Source organism: Arachis ipaensis, chromosome B10, assembly GCF_059453495.1.
Source record: "Arachis ipaensis isolate K30076 ecotype BB chromosome B10, ASM5945349v1, whole genome shotgun sequence".
Lineage (NCBI taxonomy): Eukaryota > Viridiplantae > Streptophyta > Magnoliopsida > Fabales > Fabaceae > Arachis > Arachis ipaensis.
The window spans coordinates 63,341,811-63,362,219 of record NC_142435.1 but is presented as its reverse complement, the minus strand read 5'-3'; the positions used below and the strand labels follow the sequence as shown (position 1 = coordinate 63,362,219).

Genomic DNA, 20,409 nt, shown 5'->3' with positions numbered 1-20,409 from the left:
TAATAGGAGAGTAATAATAGTAGTATAGTCTATTTATTTTTTCTTTTGAAACAAAAAGTTCAACACAATAAGGTGGAGCATTAATGGAAAAGTATTATACAGATAAAATAAATTAATTTCTAATCATTTTTTGGCAAAAGTCATCAACATCCAAAAAATCAAATATCACGCCACTTTTTGTAACTCTTAATTGACCTGTTGACTACCCTGCAATACTTGATTCTTGATTCCTGAAGATTCTGTCATTCCTTTTCAACTAAGTGCTCTAAATGATAACAATGAAACCAAACTTAACAACATTCTATCAATTCGACTACAAGATTGACCCCTGAACCACGTAAACTTACGATCATTCAGTTCTATATCCATCAGTTCCATAATGCTGACACACTAGCGCCTTTCCTTTCTTCCAACTGCACAATCTCATTGAAAACACTCATGTAGCAAAGAGGAACTTGACATATTCCCGATAAAAAAACTCAACTATTCCCACACAGCAAGCTTCTTTTCCCTTGTATGCACACCATACACCAAGCAACCCGCACAAATGAAAATTATTACCTTTTATACACAACAATCTCTCTCCTTTGTAACAATTACTCAACCTAAGTATCATATCATCCCATATTATTAATAAACCTCCAGAAGCACACCTTCCAATCCCACAAATTCTAAACCCACCGCATCATTACTCCAAAATTGCATTACATCAAACTTAGTAATCACCTCCTTCTTTGTCTCTATCAATCCTAACATATTTACATTATTTTTATGCTTAAATTTTTTACCATTTCCCACTTTCCAACACCCCCTAAACCCCTCATATTTCACAAACTAAAATCATTTAAAAACTCTATTACACACCTTATTTGGTTTTTAGGGCGGCTCCTTCTTACTTTCTCTTTTTGTTTTGCTTGCCTTCTTTTTTGTGCCAATACTTCATTTTGAGTTTGGAGAATAGTCATAATGTCGTTGTCCTCGTCATATAAAATAGCTCCTGATTCGATAGCCAGATCCCAAGTAGCCCTATTTTCAGCCATATCTTTATCCCAACTTCCTCCGTGCTCATCTTGATTAGTTTCACACTCTGCATCCTGCTCTGAGTCCCCCGAATCTTCCATGTTCCTTACAGCCCCTTCATCATCCAACCCAGTTTCCTGCACCACTGTATTCTGATCCTCTAAATCTGAATCCTGCACTGTATCACCCCTCGTCAGACATATACTAACATGCTGCTTACCACTACCATCCAAACTAGCATGGGTCTCATTAACTACACTTGGTGAAATGTTTTCTTCCATTGTACTGTTCAAACAATTCTCCACACCTCCGCCAATCTCCTTTCTGGCTTGATTATGCTCATCGGGTGCATCAGGGGCTTCACGCTCCTCCCTGCCCTCCACGCCATCAAGCTCAGCACGGACATTATCACCTTTGCCACCAGCAGCTGGCTTCCGCGCTGCTCCCAGATCTGCCTCGTCAGTGTTGTTCACCGTGACATCAACCCCTTTGCGAACTCTATGACAAGCCACGCCTCTCTCTTCACCGCCGCCCGCAAGGAGGCCCTTTTAAAATACACAATGATCCATGACGAGCCACACCCTGCTCTTTACCGCAAGGAGGCCCTTTTAAAACGCACAATGACGTACTCTTCGTCGCACCACACAGTCATTTCGCTGCCACACCCCACTAACATATTGGGCCTTATATGCTTCAAGCCAGCCCCAAGTGAACTTTTGTTCAACACCAAATTAACCCCTTCTTTCCGTTTATTCCCATATTCCCAAGTCTCCGTTTTTTCAGAGATTGCTTCATTACTGATTGTTTGAGATCGCATAGATACCGCACTCACCATAATTTCCGGATACACCAAAGGATTTTCCGTTCGCGTTTTCAAAAAAATCTCGTGCCACTCATCCAAATCCTCAACGGTAATTACCTTTCTATCCTTGTCATGCTCTGTCTTCCATAGCCCCTGTGACATTATTATCACGGCATCCCATTCCAACTCCAACGGTTTCCTCTGAGCTTCTAGTTCTTCACTTTCATGGTGTTCCAATACAACTCTCTCTTTCTCGTTCACCTCAATATCCTTTCCTTTAATTTTTTCTGTTTCTCATCAGGAGAGTCCCTGACATCTTCATCGTGCGTAGTGATTTTTTTCCGGACATCAATCCTCCTCCTATACTTAGCCTCACCCACAAAGATCTCTTTTCTCCTTAAACGTGTAACACACCAATCACCCTAAGCTTTACCTCTCGCCGTAAAGCAAAAGTTAATCAGAGGTTACGACAGTTCTAAGGCTTATACATACATACATACATACACTTGGGCCCGGACCAACCCGCTAAGTGTTTTTGGCCCGTTTGGCCCACTTTGGACCAAAACCTTTAAGATTGTCCGATTTTCGATTTCTAATATTTTTTCTAAGGTTTTTGACTGTTCTCACTTTTTCTCGCATAGAACCGAGCAGACTTAAACCGGTTCGACCGGTTCAACTACCGGTTCGCAGTTTTTTACGGTTTTCGCAGAAAACACATTTTCTGACTTAGAAAAACCTACTGAGTCCAAAAATCATATTTAAATCCCCAAATTCTCATCCTAACTTTCTGGAATCTAATTTGGGCATTTAAATAATTTTATTTGTGAAAACTCTGGTTCTTACAAATCGCATTACATTCGTCTCTTTGATAGCCTTTAATGCCCCTCCTTTTGTAGTATACCTGATGAAAACAAACAAATGGATCCGACCATACTTCTCTTTACGTGCCAAATAGATGTCATTTATCCTTCTTGTCCACCTGAACATATGAAACAATTCATTCTTCGAAATATTGTCGGGTAAATTATCCACAAAAATTGTGAATGATCGCTTTCCAATCGGAGATACGCTTTCCAGTTTCAAACCCGTGGATCTTTCCCAACATGGGACTGTCTAACTTTATTCCACCTTGCATTAGACATAGATAATGTTATGAGAACATTGAGGGTGGTTTAGGGTTCAGAGGAAGTAATGTTCAATTTTTGAGAGCAGAAGAGAGTCTCAGAAAGTGACATAGAAAATTCAAATAAAAAAACCAGGAGGGATCGCGGAAGTAGAAGAAGGCCCCTCAAATGTACGGCAGAAAGGAGAACCTGATCGAAGAAGAGCGCTCCGTCGACGGCAGCGACAATGGCATTGTATACGGCGGCGGGAGTGAATGACAAAAATGAGAAATTAGGGTTTAATGAGTATGTTAAAACAGTATATAGTCTATTTACTCGATAAGTATTCAGTTTATTTGTATGACAAGCGACACAAAAATTGGGCGAAATAAGAATATAAGAAAAAGAAGTTTTGGGCAGATTCTTTTTAAAAATGATCAGGATTTAAATAGAAAATTTGAATATTTGAAATCAAGAATTGAATGAACAAATTTTGAATTTTCTGTATCTCTCATTCTCTTATTTCTTTCTCACTCTGCCTCTCACCGACAATATAGAAGGAGTTCGCTGATAAGGGAAAAAAAGATAAACAAAAAGATAAGAATTCAAATTGAATAAAAAAGATACATTAAAATTGAAATAAAAATAAAAGAAATAGATTAAAATTGAGTATATAGAGAATTACTTTATTTTTTATCAAATTCTTTGACGTAACAAGAAAAGGTAATAATTTACTACCACAGTGGCATGTATATGATGGTGTCATTGCAAGGTATTTACCAGAAGCATCTTCTTATCAGGCTACTGAAGTTTTGAGACGTGGATCAAAGTTGAACGATACTTCTATATCTGCAGACAATTTCATGAGGCTTCAAACCGCGTAAAAAAAAGGTTGAAAGAGCTTAAATCTGCCTTGATGACACTTGGTAGGGAAGCAATCGTTGCTATGTTATTAGTTGAAAAGAACTGCAGCAACAAGTAACCATCCAGAGCCTTTGTACAATGGTAAACCCGAATTCTATGCCCAATTCATTTCTTGCTATCTGATTGTTAATTTGACATCTATAAATTTGGATTTTTTTTTTTCAAAAAAAATAAACCACTAGGTTAGGACCAGCATCTATTGAATTAAGTTTCATCTATCGCAATACTAATTGAGCAATTTCAAGAATCCATTCAAGAATCCATTCCCCGAGATTTTGGTAATCTTCTAATTTCTTTTCAAATGTATCATTTATATTCCTTTCTAGATTTCTTATTCAGTACACTCTTGCATCACTAGATAAGAGTATAATCATTTATCGCCTTATTGTACATAGCTACTTAGCAAGCGCATGTCTGAAAAGATACTTAAAAAGTGTTGTTTTTTATGATTGATTTTTTTCATGTATGTACTAAAGCATAACTAACTCATCAATAGCAATAGCCAAAGCTTTAAAACTCTCAACGAAAATGAGACAATGACTTTTGTGATGAAGTAATTTATACTGGGTTTAGTATATATTAGAGCTCTTGAAAGAGTAATATTGTTTTTTTTTATTGTAAGATTTTATAATTTTTTTTTTTACCAAAGATAGGAGACTCGAACCCGCAACCTCTTAATTGAGTATGAGGAGACTATGCCATTTGAGCTATTACTCATTGGCTAAGATTTTATAATTAGTTACATTGTTTCATGGAAAATAAATTGTTGGATGTTTTTGAAAAAATGTCTGCATCAATAATAAGTTCCTAGAGTTTGGAATGTTAAAACAATGAATAAAAGAATTAATTAGCTGTTAGTTGCATACACTTTTTTTCTTTTAATGTTTATGAATAACTTCAAGACATTGAATAATAATTTAGACAAATTATTAAAGTAATGGAATAACAATAATGATAAACAATCTAACGTTTTAAATAATATATGTTCTTTTGGCTGAACTTCACATAATAAAAAAGTTTTATTTATTAAGAAGAAGTATATAAAATGGATTATACATATGTTAAATTTTGTTGTATTTTCTTAAAGAAAAATCAATTGGGTGTTCATTATGTGAATACAAATTAGAATAATTTGGTGAAAGTTATTCTATAAAATAGATAGAAAAATAAGCCAAATAAATTGTGCACTTAAATGATGATGACTTGATGAGCACTTAAATAACTAGAGTATGCGTGTAATGCTCTTTTTCTTAAGGTAAGTGATTATAATTTAAATGAATTTTGAAGGGATTTCTTTGTGTTGGGAATAAGGAGTATAACCACAATCTAATCAATCATGTGTTAAATAATTTGTTATTGTTATTATATTAGAATGTTAATATAATAAGGTCCTTGATTAAATTTAGAGATTTATCATTGTGATAGTGATAATAATATTGAGAGATAAATCTTTTATAATTTAATCTAAACTGTTCTTGGTCATAGGATTATTAAAAAGCACATTAATAATCCGGAAAGATCAATATATATATAATGGTCTTCATTGGATGAAGATTAATAGATCTCATTTATTAAATTATATATATAGATAGTGCATATAGAGATATAACCATTGAACTGACTCACTTTGAGAATTCCTAATGATTATAATTACCGTATATTTGTCAATAGGATATTCTCAAGATGAACATAGTAATAGAGTTTTCTTTGACCTGCGACTGTCATAGTGATTAACAATGTATTTATTATACCTTAATTCCGGACACCTAATACCCTATGGTGCTAGTTGAATGGATATTGGGTATGATTTAAATACTTGTAGAATTAATGATTAGTCAATAAGGAATCCGTCAACTCTCGGTAAAGAGTTTGAGCTCTATGATTATAATGACTAAGATGAATAAAACCTTGGCCAAGGAAATTGAATGAATGAAGAAATGTGTTTCTTAGGTCATTCACAGTTTATTATAATAATGGTAACAAGTTAGAGTTTGACAATTAAATCATACTCTAACGGTTAACCAAGAGCTGGAAAGATGGAAGGAATTATACTTTGTTCTTCTAAGGTTCTTAGTAAAAATATATTACTTCATACTATCGGGTCGTTGAGGAGTGTTGCTAGACGCCAACCTTGATTAGTAAATTTAGTATGACTAATTTACTACCTGCTTATTATTGAACCTATGGGGTCACACATTAACGAGTGTTCTAATCTTTGCTGTAGAAACTATTTAATTATTATTTTGATTTGATCAAATAAATAATTATATTGATTCAAATGGAATATTATTATATTCTTTGCTAGCACCAAGAATATAATAATAGTATGATGATTGAGAATAGTAAATGAGATTTGAGAATAAATAGTTATTCTATTTGTAAACTTGAATTCTAAATTTGGATGAGATCCTAATTGATTCTGTTTCAAATTGAGTTATGATATGATTCATAAATTTGAAGGATTCAGATTTAGAATTTCAAGATATGATTTAAATTTGAATTGATGAGATTCAAAAATCAATAACAAATCTCATACTATATATATGTACGTTAAGAGTACAGAAAAGTGATGAGAATAACAAGAGTTTTATTCCTTTACCTCTACACACATAAACGTATGTGAGCCTGATTCTTGGAGAAGAATTTTATGGCGTGCAAAGAGTTGCAAGAGGTTTCTCAATTTTAGATCAGAAGTCCATTGGTCAAGGAGTTGACAGCAAAGGTTGGTTTTGGTGTGGATACGCATAGCGCCATCGTACCATCGAAGGAGAAAGTGATTTTTACTAGCGTACACAGGTATTTAGATATGATCTAAAATATATATTGTTTATTGGAATAAAATTTAAGCACAAAATAGATCTTTAGGATTACCTTATTTTTCTTCCGCTGCATGTTATGAACACATGGTAAACCAATCAGTGGTATCAGAGTTTTAGCTTTTTTGTGTTTAAATCTTTATTCTTATATTTCTAAAAGTTTGTGAATTAATAGGATTAATTCAAAAATTTTAAGCATGAGATGCAATTATTTCCATTGAGATGGTTTTCTAATAAATTAATAGTTAATTTTTTTGAATTTTAATTATTTAATTGTGATTAAATTATGATTCTTTTAATATAAAAAAGTTATATCTATAATCAAATATTTTGTTTGATTTTATTTATATATTAAATTTTATTGTGATTTTGATCACAATAAAAGGAATAAGATGCAAAATATCTTTTGTTTGTTTCTTATATGTATAAGTGTATATATAAAGGTCAAATTTGATTTGATAAATTTTTTTAAGGCTAAACGTTAGTATATGAAAAATCAAATTTTGATTTGATTGATGTGTTTTGAACACTATAATTTTAGAAATTAGTTTTCTTCTAATGTTCTTGATTACAAAGAGCGGCCTGACAACTAGGAGTTTTATTTTCAAGATAATAATCAGTGTATACATTTGATGTATTAGGGATTTAATTTTATATTTTACCTAGACAACCTATGAATATAAAATTTAATCTATGAATACTGGTAGAAATTCTCTAACAATGGAGATAAATCCTAAAAGTTAGGAGATTGTCAAAAAAATAAATTTATCTCTTATTTACAAGGAACAACCTGACAACCAGGAGACTTGTACTCAAAGATAAAATTTATTTATGCATATGATGATATATAAGGAGAATTAATTTTATACTTTAACCTAGACAACCTCGGGGTATAAAATATAATTCAGTTAAATAATTGTCTGACAACCAGATAATTATTTGGGATTATAATTATATGGGATATAATTTAATAATGTTTATTTAGAATAGGTATGAGTAACAACTTGACAACCAAGGTACTCATTCACAATTCTAAATAATTTTGCCAGAAATATAGATTTCTTGATTTACTTTCATATTTTAAATTTTTAAATATGTCTATCTTTCGTATGGCATACTTGAAACTAATGAATTGACTATACATTGAGAATTGTTCTTATGTATAAAAGGGTTATCATGGACATGATAATCCTATTGAAATAATATTATCCAATAAAATTGGTGATGGAATAGTTAGTACTTGTGAAGTATCTAAAATATTATTTTACTAAAATATGGGTTGTTTTGACAACTATGAGTTCTAATGTCAAAAGTATATACCCACTATTTATTACTGAATATATTGAGAAGATGTATGATGTCCAAAGCAAGATAGTACGACTATCAAAGATTTTATTTAAATGAGTGGGAGTATTGGGCAATATATTTTGAATTAAACAACTTTAGAAGTTGAAATGCCATTAGACAAATGGCTTTTGTGAGAATTGCTCTTGCAAGCATTTTTGGAGATTTATTTTGTTACAAACAATTTATAATTGGTCTTAATATGATTAATGTTTGTGATCTTTTTAGAAAAACTCAATATAAGTGTTGAGTTTGCGAATCAAAATTGCTCTTAAGGGTTGGTTTGACCAATAAGAAAGATATTGAGTATTTTTATTATAAGAGCTTAAAGTAAAATCTCTAATATCTAATTGATATTCTATTTAATAGAGAATGAGATTCTCTCAATGCACAAATACTAGTACTCTATGTACTCCATCATGTTTAAAGAAACATGGAATTTGATTTAGCTGAGGATAACTGTTTGTTAAATATTTGGACTACATTTTAGAAATGTTGCTAAATTAACAAATTTCTCACTAAATCAATTTTTTTCCATAGAGATATGAAAAAGGCATAAACTCAAACTCAAGAACATTAGAGTTTGGAGATATCTTATATGTATTAAGAGATTGCACAACAATAGAATTGATATTAGGTCCAATAAATGAGATTTATTAGTTATCCTAAAGAAATAATGAGATTATTTTTATCACTCTTCTTATGACAAAGTGTCTGTGATAAGAGGCTAAACTCCTTTTTAGAAAAGTGATTCCATCTTAAAGAAAGAGTTGGAGTACAATTACTTTTATTAGAATTGTATTCCACTCAATAGAGGATATACTTTCTCTTGAAAGTATAAAAAGTTTGATCATCAAACTAACTTTTCAAAAAAGTAGCCTATTTGTATAATGATACAATTCTATAAATATAGATCTAATGGTTACTTAAATTTTTTATAATCATGCTCAATAAGGATTGTCCTTAAAATAAATTATGCACTATTGTAGTGGGAGATTTCATGTTTTGAGAAAACATGATATTTATTATGCACTAGGTGTATTTTGCAAAAGGTCAAGCACATATGTTCAAAAGCTAAGGTGTTTAAGGTCAAAAGAGTTTTGATAAAAACAAATGTGCATTAAATTATACACATGATTGATTGGCTCTAGTGCAAGTTGGAGATTATTGAGATAATAGTATGCCCAAGATCCAATCTATCATGATTGGCTCTCGTGCAAGTGGAAGATTGTTGGGAATAAGGAGTATAACCACAATCCAATCAATCATGTGTCAAATAATTTGTTATTGTTATTATATTTAAATGTTAATATAATAAGGTCCTTGATTAAATTTAGAGATTTATCATTGTGATAGTGATCATAATATTGAGAGATAAATCTTTTATAATTTAATCTAAATTGTTCTTGGTCATAGGATTATTAAAAAGGACATTAATAATTCGGAAAGATCAATATATATATATATATATAATGGTCTTCATTGGATGAAGATTAATAGATCTCATTTATTAAATTATGAGTAAAGTATCGTTTTTGACCCCAACGTTTAGGGTAAGTTCCAAAGTTGTCCCTAACGTTTCAATCGTCCTATTTAAGTCCTAACGTTTCAAAATTGACTCAGTGTTGTCCTGCCGTTAGGGATCCGTTAACAGAATTGACGGTGGGACAAAATTGAAATGATTTTGAAATGTTAGTGACTTAAATTGGACGAAAACGTTGGGGACAAAAATGATACATAGAAATAAATTTTAATTTTATCCTTCAATAATATCAATTTTTTACTATACATAGTATTCAATTATTTTTTAATCACATTTAAGTAAATTACACTTAATCATATTACTTTCATTTTAAATAAATTAATTTTTTTTTATAATTTTACTCTTAAAGATTTTTAGTTATCATGAAATATTTGTAGAATGACTAGTATATAAACTTGCAGAAAAGAAAAAATAATATATATACAATAAAATATAAATGATACCTTTTGTCTCTAATGTATCAAAATTCTTTAAAATTATAAAAAAATAAATTTATTTAAAATGAAAGTAATGCGGTTAAGTGTAATTTATTTAGATGTAATTAAAAAAGAATTGAATACTATGTACAGTAAAAAATTAATATTATTGAAGGATAAAATTAAATTAAAATTTATTTTTATATATCGTTTTTGTCCCTAACGTTTTCGTCCTATTTAAGTCCCAAACGTTTCAAAATTGTCTCAATTTTGTCCTGCCGTCAATTCTGTTAATGGATTCCTAACGGCAGGACAACATTGAGTCAATTTTGAAACATTAGGGACTTAAATAGGACGATTGAAACGTTAGGGACAACTTTAAGACTTACCCCAAAAGTTGGGGACAAAAACGATACTTTACTCTTAAATTATATATATAGATGGTGCATGTAACACCCTAACTACCAAAGCTCACGCTTCCGGCTGCGCAACTCTGATAGCTCGGACATTACGACGACTTTTATACTATTTAATACTATAATATGAGCCTGTTTAAAACTTTAAACCGCAATATCGCTCCCAAAAATACTTTCATCCGATAACATACATCCATAGATACCATACAACTTACAAAACTCATAAAGAGTACATCCATATATATATATATATATACAAATATATTTACAAGCATTAACCAATACAATCCCTATCCCTCTCACAGAATATATCAAGATAAAGGCGAGGGTACAATAAATAATCTACATCAATACAGAACATATCAATAACTAAATAAACTCTTCGTGACTTCTGCGCCCATATCCTGAAAGGGGAAAAATGTAGGGGGGGTGAGAACATCATCCTCGAAAGGGTTCTCAGTAGAGGGTTTTTGGGAATTACTGTAATAGGATACGTGAAGATAACCGCATCAGTGATTAATAACCGTCTTATGCCTCTTTTCAAAAACAACAGTTTCCAATAAAAGTAAAGTCGGAAATCTTTTCGGAAAGAAGAACCGTTCAATTCTCAAAAACTCAAAAGCCTTTCAAAACGGTTTATCTATGCGGAACCAAAATAGCCTTTCATAATTTTTTTCCAAACCAGAAACACAAAACCGAAATCAACCATCAGTTCATCTCTTTCCAACCACGGCCCTAGGCCCAAACAATCCAACCAACAACCAATCACCACAATCCAACAGAGTCCCAGATGCAAACACAAATAGGAAGATGCAGGCACAAACAAACAGTTATTGCAAGTAGGACAATTAGCAATTAATCACAAAGGCAAGCCAAGTACAATATGCACACCCAAGCAATGTCACATAGATGCATATGATGAATGCCTGTCCCTAGTGGCTGATGATATCATCTGTCGGTTATAGAGCCAACCCGACAAGTCCTGGTAGCTAACCATTGGACTGTCCCTCTGTCGCGCATCCCCAACTCGAGTTATACTCATCATAAACTTGATCATAATCATGATCCATATCCATCACCCTCATTGGTGAATATTTACGGGGGCGAGCTCATCCGGGGCTTTCACAGTGCCCGGCCACACTTACGACATAGGGTCAACAGAGTATCAAGTCTCAACCTGGAGCACGTGGTGGCTAGCCACTGGTACTACCCAGGGAAACTCGTAACCTCAGATAGTGGAAGTGCAACATTCACATTTATCAATGATTCAGCATAAACATGCAATCAATCTCATCCATGGATCAACATCCATCTCAGCCATCCGGCTCACGGTTCATTCCAGAACCAGCCAATATTCATATCATACACAGCCATTCCGGCTCACGGTTCAATCCAGAACCAATCAATATGTATAAACATACACAGCCATTCCGGCTCTCAACAAAACAGCACTTCCACATTCAAAATCATCAAATTCATGAAATCGGAATTTAAGCCATAAATCATTTTCTCAACTCATTTCACTTTGAAATCAAGTTTCAACTCTTTTCAGCCTTGGCTTTAAAGATCTCATTTCTCAAATCATCTCAGGCTCATAAGCCACTTTTACTCAAGGTAAATTCTCCTTTCAAAACAATGCCACTCTCGGCATCCTCTTTCCAAAACTTCCATAATCATGGCAAGTTAAAAGCCTCTTTGAGATATTCAAAATCACCCATCCAACAATGGGATTTTATAACAAAAGTTTCTCGGCAGAGTCCCAAGTCTTTAGGGGAGAATAACATAACTCATTTCGCCAAATTCATTTAAAATCATTAAAACATTGGCTTTCCGACTTGAGTAATAAAATAGGATCTAAGCCAAACCGAGTCACGTAATCATTTACTTCTTTCAAAGCCGTTTCCTTTACCTAGGCAAAACCAGCTTCAACCCCCATGATAAATTCTAAAGTATTTCAACTGTTCGAAATTGTTTTAGTCTTGCAAAAGTTCAGAATTCAAAGAGTACTTAAAACCTTTCTCAAAACATTTAAAAATGAAACTTGTCAATAGACAGTCAGGTCTTTTCAAAATCATTAAAACTCTTTAATTGAAACTCCCAAGGCAAATTCAAAGGCATAAACCCTTTTCACATTCAATTAGCTTTAAAACACAAGTTTCATCTAAATAACTTTCTCCTGAAAGAGATACAATGCCTTTCTTAAGAAGCAAGACTAAATCACAATTCCTTCTTTAATAATTCATTTCAAAAGTATGAATCATCCCTTTCTTGATAATTCAAATAAAATAGTAGAAGTCTTTAACTCATCATTCTCCGAACAACATTTCAATAAAGACTCGGATTTTATAGAAATTTTGGCAGCACCTCCCCTAAAACTTGGACTTTGCCACCCGGTTCGGGTCCCAACTAAACCGTTTCACAATCCTTTTCAACAGCCCAAAACCAGAAATCAATTCAAAAGCAAGCTAAATCCAACAGTCACCTCAGTGGCATATCTCAAGGAAACCATTTCAAAAATCAACTCAATATCAACCGATTTAACTCATTTCTAAAGCTTTAAAGAAACGGCTCAATAACAAATCATTTGTCCAAAACCAAGTCAATTAAAGTAAACCAGGCTGATTTCAAAAGTGCGTTCGGCTTTTCACATTATCAAGATAATTAACTCAATTCATCTCAATTCTCAATGGATCAAACTCAGATTTCAAATCTTTAAAGAATTAACATCAAAACATTATATTTCACAAGCCGCACAACAATTCAGCCAAACAAGCATCCTTAACCATTCGAGACAATCAAATAACACACAAGGCAGATACAATTACCAAATACCAATTGTCTCATATCAGTATCCATATGTAATAATTCCAATACATAAAACATAGTTTTTGGAAAGCGCCCCTACCTCAAAACACAAATCCATAATCCAAACGCGTCACAGAATCCTTTCCGCCTCAGCCTGAGATCAACAATCGAAATTCCGGCAGCCAAAACCTCGGTTCCAAGCCACTTTCGCAACAGTCTCAACAACTCTAATCGCAACATACAACAACCGAAACTCAATCGTATAGCGATTAATGCCACAACCTCAGCGTATGATAACAGAACAGTAACTAAAGGACTTTCAAATCAAAAACGCTTACCAAACCGAAGGAGGAACGGCTGAACCGACACAGCGGCGGTCTCCGAACCGGCTTGGCGGCAGCCCGGTAGCCACCCCAAGCGGCAGCGGCGACAAATTCCAATCACGATGACTGAAACCAACAGGCAGTGACCATAGTAACCTCGGAATTCAAAAAGGACAGAAATCCCAAATAAAACCCTTACCGGCATTGGATCTCGACGGCGGCAGAGGCGTTTTCCGGCGACGGCAGCGGGGTCTAAAGTGGCAGAAACGGCCAGAAGCTCCGGTGTGGCTCCGGCAGCCACAACCACTTCTCCGGCAGCCATTCACAACAGGCGACGACCACCGCAGCAGCTGGCTGGACGGCGGCAGCTTCTGACGGCAATGGAAGCTCCGGCGGCGTCGCGGGTGGCTTCCCGCTCTCTCTCGCGTCGGGTTCTTCTCAGACGACGGTGGCGTCCTCCATTACTGGCGCCAGGGCACGATGGCGATGCCAGGTTGAGACGGAATGGCGATGGCGAAGGCACGGGTAGCGGCGGCGGCGCGACGCTCTTCGCGAAGCCTTCCTCCCTTCTCACGCGCATGTCTTCCCATCAGACTCTTCCTCTCTCGCCTCAGTTCCGATCTGTGACGGAGGCGACCTCGCGAACAGCAGCGGCGGCCTCAACTGGGCAGGGCGCGGCGGCAGAACGGCTCCCCACGTGTAGCTCTCGGCGGTGGCAGCAGAACCCAGTGGCGCCGGCAGACAGCCCCTTTCCTCCCTTCTCTCTTCCGTTCTCCCGATTTCTGCCTTTCCTTTCTTTCTCTTCGTTGGTTTCTCAAAGAACAGTGTGTGTGTGTGTGTGTGTGTGTTTCGCATAGGGCTGCGCAGAAGGAGGATGAAGGAAAGCCTGGAGGCTGCGCAGCGTGAAGGAGGTTAGTTTCAGGGAATGGGTGTATCAAAATTAAGGTTAGGGTTACTTTTGTAATTTCAAATAAAAGTAGGGGTTATATAGTAATTGAAACTCAATTAAATTCAACACTAATTATATATAGAAAATACTATTTGTTCATCACTTTCACAAATTATTTTCAATAAAATGTCCAAATCAAATAATTAGAAATAATATACTTAATTTCTTCATTTTCCAAAATAGCAGTATTAATACTTAAAATATTACTTATTCAATCCAAACCATATAAAATCCTTATTATTTCATAACTATCAACTTTATACTTTAAATATAAAAAATAATCCAATAATTATAAAATTGGATAATAATCATAACTTATCTCAAATCTAATAAGTCAAAACTTGCCTTAATTATTTTTAATAAAAATAATTTCTGAAATTAAGGCTATAAATAACCATATGATCTGAGACTTGGTCATAATAAGACTTTTCAAAAGTTCTGGGCCTTACATTCTACCCACCTTATAAAAATTTTCGCCCTCGAAAATTGATACAAAATGAAAGAAATTCTATAACAGTTCACCTTTGAATACATTTAAGAAAGAAGCAAAATATCTCAACATATAAACATATATACGGTTTTCAAATACTTGGATGGTCGTATGCATAAAGGTACAAAGGCAGGAGTGTGATTGTAAAGCAAACATTATAAGATAGGCTCAATGCACAAGGTCATATGATCTCAATGCCTTACAAACTTGAGGTGCCAAAATAGGGTGCAAATCAAGATAGGCGTTCACAAAGCAAAGATGACATGGTTCAAACATGTGATGGTAAGGCAGAGCATCGAAGGCTATAAACATGATGGGATTAAAACGACGTGCTTAACTTCCGCACACTAATCTCTTATCAACCTCAAAGTTTCAACTTTCTAACTCCATCAAGCACCTTACAACCTCATAGCCGATTATGAGCCTAACACCTGCAAGTTCGTTTGCAAGGGGCAAAACACCCACAACTCATCATAACGTTACACACCTACCGCTTCACCTTCCATATACACATATCACATCTTAGGGAACTAACGCATCGCGTTATTACGTCTACAAGTCGCACGTGATATCAAAACAATTCTCGAGTCTACTCAGAAGGATACAAGACTCTAGCAAGGAGGAACAACATCAAGGATAATGCTCATAGATTTAAGAGAATGTATCCAGTTCCTAGATAAACAAAGACGCTCAAGCAATGAAGTTTGCTAGAAATAAATTAATTGACAACTCCAAAAATAACCCTTAGATCAAGGTAGTTCAACAGGATCAATAGGAAGAAAACCAGCGCATCAGTTTGAAACAAACTCGAGCTGAGTCGAGGAAGCATGAGGTTTACAGAAGAGAATATTTCAAACCCAAGACAAAGCTCACAGAACTCAAAAGCACGATTAAAAGTACTTCCAAATACATTGTTCACAAAGGAACCGAAACTTGCGGAAAAACCACTTCGAAATCTAAAAGTAAGGTTAATTAACAACATCCTTCAAGCGAGTAACAAAAGCATAATCGTGGCTTTGCTTTAATGCAAGTTCATGTTGAAATAGATTTTGTCGAGTTCTAAAAACAAGGTGCACACGGGTTTGGCTAAAGGCTAAATTATTTCTTCAAATATTTTAGAAAGGTAATTAGATGCACAACTTAACCAAAAGCAGTTCATAAAAATCGGGAGAGAAATCAAATGCTTGTTCAAAAATTCTCAAAGTTCATATTCAAACAAGCGTGTATAGCATTCATAGCAAGGATGAAAGAGGAAGTTAAACTCCTTTTAGAAAGGAAACTCCAAGGTAAAAATTTGCACACAATCTGGTAAGGAAATAAGTGGTGCGTTACAAACAAACCGGTTTCCACTAAACAAGGAAGCTTTTCAAAACTTCATTTAAAATGGCGGATGCCAACTTTAAATTAATTTCGTCAAAATTAGACAATGGTTCTAATCTCAATCAAACAACAGAAAATAAATTCCGTTTAATATTTCTTCAAAGAGAATTCAAAACTTCTTTAAAAGGTTCAAAACAAGACTCCAAAAAGGTTCTTGAAATCACTATCTCAGAAGAACATTCAAGAAGTTTAAGATGTACTGAAAAGGAGTCAAGCCATACAAGAAAGGATCTTAAATCAAAGTAGTTCAAACAAGATTCACTAGGCATGAGTCATCAAACAAGCTTTCAATTGATCCAAAAGAATACAAAAGTCATAGGAAAAGACAACTCAATCATTAGTAATTTCTCAAAGGTAAATCTTTAACTAAAAACTCTTGTAGAGAAAATGAGAGAATAAACAATGCACTAATTTGAAACGAATCAAACTAACTCACATACGGATGAGATTCACAAGAGAGGACAAACCAAGATCAATGGTAATTTTCACAAGATGTAAAAGGTTAGTGATGACATGCCAACATGTCATGTTTTTCTATGCTTTTTCATTTGTTTTCAATAGATTTTATACACTTTCTTGAGCCATAAGCAAGCCAATTGGGTATATTTTTATGTTTCCTTTGATTTAATCAACCATGTATGAATTCATGCTATTTCATGAGATTTTATGCTATAATTGTCACATATTATGAAAGAATGAATATCTCATGATTTTGAGCATAGCTTTGATGTGTTTGGTTGATTAATGATAGATGAAGAAAGCTTGGAGAAAGGTTGAAGCAAGAAGGAATAGCTAGGAGTAAAGAGAGGACAATGGAATAAGTGAAAATGAACCAGGAAGCAAAAAGTTGGACCAAAAGTTAGCCTCAAACTTTTGCACAAACTTTTGGGTGAAAAGTTAGCCCCAACGTTAGCCCCTAACTTTTGGGCTAACGTTGGCACATGAAAGTTACTCCCTGGGCACCAAAAGTTTGCGCCAACGTTAGCCTCTAACTTTTGGGCTAACGTTGGCACATGAAAAACACAAAGGGAGAGCAAAAGTTTGCGCCAACGTTAGCCCCTAACTTTTTGGCTAACGTTGGCGCCATGAGTGTGCAAGGGGTATACTTCCAACAAGAATAACTTGAGCTACAGAGCTCCAAATGAGGTGATTCAAAAAGCAATGGAAAGTAGGAATCGAGAGCTTTCCAAGCATATATGGCACTGCATGGTGGACACTAAAATTGAGGGAGAAAACTGCCCCGCAATGAGCATAAACGAACATGGTGGCAACCTGCAGTGAGGCCAACTGACCTCTGCACCTTCGACGGAGTATAACTTGAGCTGTAGAGCTCCAAATGATGTGCTCCCAACGGCATCGGAAAGTAGACATCTAGGGCTTTCCAAAAATGTATAATAGTATGGGGTGGACAATATGTTTGAGCCTCCAGAACTGGCATTTTCGACCACGTTTGAGGCAAACGTCGCCTCAAACGCTGCACACCAAAGCCAGCAACCTTGTCCTCTTCAAATGAGCATAACTTGAGTTGTAGATGTCCAATTGAGGAGATTCCAATTGGGTTAGAAAGCTGACATTCAGAGCTTTCCAACCATATATAATAGTCTATAGTTGGCATGAAATTGGTAACGTTGACAAGAGGACAAAGTAGCAACCCATACATGCACACAAGGGGGCCAACGTTGGAGCAAAAGTTTGACCCCTAACTTTTGCCCCAACGTTGGTATCAGCAAGGAAGGGTGCTGATGTGAAAAGTTGGAGCAAAAGTTAGACCCTAACTTTTACTCCAACTTTTACTCAAGCTTTCATGATTCCAACCCGGTTCAATTCGGTTCTCTCTCCAAATCCAAGAGCAATCAACCAAGGCCTCTATCAATCCAATTCCATCAAGAGCAAGGGCCCATTATCATCACTCAAAGGCACAAGAGATAGTTAGAATAGAAATTTCATTTTAATTGTAATTTGTTTTAAATTTCATTTTCATTTTGTAAAAATGCCTATATAAGGCATCATTCTCATTTTAGAAAAGGGAGGCCCGAATAGAGAGAATAGGGGGCGAGCTCCACTAGGGAGCATTAGGAATACAGAGCTCTCTCTCTGAGTTTCATTTTCTGTTTTGAATCTTGAATTGAGATTGGAAGGAATTCTGTTTTCATTCTCTATTTGCAACTTCTCTTTACTTCTTCTGCAATCTTTTTTTAATTCTCTGCAACCTTTCTCTTGTTGAATCAAGGAAGGATCCACTCCTGAGATCTTCAACATCCTTTTAAATTTCTGCAAATTAAGCACAGTCACTTTGCTCTCTGATCTCCTTGTTCCCAATTTACTTTCCAGCACTTTTGTTCCTCTGCATTTTACATTTGAGCCACTGTGATCTGAATTTACTTTTCATGCAATTTTAATTTCCTTGCAATTGTTCTAATCTTTGATTTACTGCTTTCATTCAATTTCCCTGCACCCAGTCTCCTTTACTTTCATGCAATTTACTTTTCTTGCAATTTAAGATTCTTGCAATTTATATTTCTTGCCCCTTAAGCTACTTGCCAATTTACTTTCTGCACTTTAATTTTCCTTGTCATTTACTTTCTGCTGCATCAATTATCACTCAAATGTTAGCTTGACTAAACTAATCATCCACTAAAGTTGCTTGATCCATCAATCCCTGTGGGATCGACCTCACTCCCGTGAGTTTTATTACTTGATACGACCCGGTGCACTTGCCGGTTAGTTTTGGGTGTTTTGGAGAAATTTGTTTTTCCGCTAAAATATCCCATCAAGTTTTTGTGTGATGACATGCCAACATGTCATGTTTTTCTATGCTTTTTCATTTGTTTTCAATAGATTTTATGCACTTTCTTGAGCCATAAGCAAGCCAATTGGGTAGATTTTCATGTTTCCTTTGATTTAATCAACCATGTATGAATTCATGCTATTTCATGAGATTTTATGCTATAATTGTCACATATTATGAAAGAATGAATATCTCATGATTTTGAGCATAGCTTTGATGTGTTTGGTTGATTAATGATAGGTGAAGAAAGCTTGGAGAAAGGTCGAAGCAAGAAGGAATGGCTAGGAGTAAAGAGAGGACAATGGAATAAGTGAAAATGAACCAGGAAGCAAAAAGTTGGACCAAAAGTTAGCCTCAAACTTTTGCACAAACTTTTGGGTGAAAAGTTAGCCCCAACGTTAGCCCCTAACTTTTGGGCTAACGTTGGCACATGAAAGTTACTCCCTGGGCACCAAAAGTTTGCGCCAACGTTAGCCTCTAACTTTTGGGCTAACGTTGGCACATGAAAAACACAAAGGGAGAGCAAAAGTTTGCGCCAACGTTAGCCCCTAACTTTTTGGCTAACGTTGGCGCTATGAGTGTGCAAGGGGTATACTTCCAACAAGAATAACTTGAGCTACAGAGCTCCAAATGAGGTGATTCAAAAAGCAATGGAAAGTAGGAATCGAGAGCTTTCCAAGCATATATGGCACTACATGGTGGACACTAAAATTGAGGGAGAAAACGGCCCCGCAATGAGCATAAACGAATATGGTGGCAACCTGCAGTGAGGCCAACTGACCTCTGCACCTTCGACGGAGTATAACTCGAGCTGTAGAGCTCCAAATGATGTGCTCCCAACGGCATTGAAAAGTAGACATTCAGGGCTTTCCAACAATGTATAATAGTATGGGGTGGACAATATGTTTGAGCCTCCAGAACTGGCATTTTCGACCACGTTTGAGGCAAACGTCGCCTCAAACGCTGCACACCAAAGCCAGCAACCTTGTCCTCTTCAAATGAGCATAACTTGAGTTGTAGATGTCCAATTGAGGAGATTTCAATTGGGTTAGAAAGCTGACATTCAGAGCTTTCCAACCATATATAATAGTCTATAGTTGGCATGAAATTCGCAACGTTGACAAGAGGACAAAGTAGCACCCCATACATGCACACAAGGGGGCCAACGTTGGAGCAAAAGTTTAACCCCTAACTTTTGCCCCAACGTTGGTATCAGCAAGGAAGGGTGCTGATGTGAAAAATTGGAGCAAAAGTTAGACCCTAACTTTTACTCCAACTTTTACTCAAGCT

At 35.3% G+C, this 20,409-nt stretch overlaps 1 protein-coding gene across 1 annotated transcript; it reads right to left on the bottom strand.

The window, feature by feature from the left end:
* Positions 1-10,658: 10,658 nt before the first annotated feature.
* LOC110268222 (uncharacterized) lies at positions 10,659-13,834 on the bottom strand. Its single transcript, XM_088501126.1, has 3 exons — positions 13,528-13,834; positions 13,290-13,416; positions 10,659-10,788 (listed from the first exon to the last, which is right to left on the bottom strand). The coding sequence occupies exons 1-3, from the start codon at positions 13,832-13,834 to the stop codon at positions 10,659-10,661; spliced, it is 564 nt and encodes a 187-aa protein (XP_088357252.1).
* Positions 13,835-20,409: the final 6,575 nt, after the last annotated feature.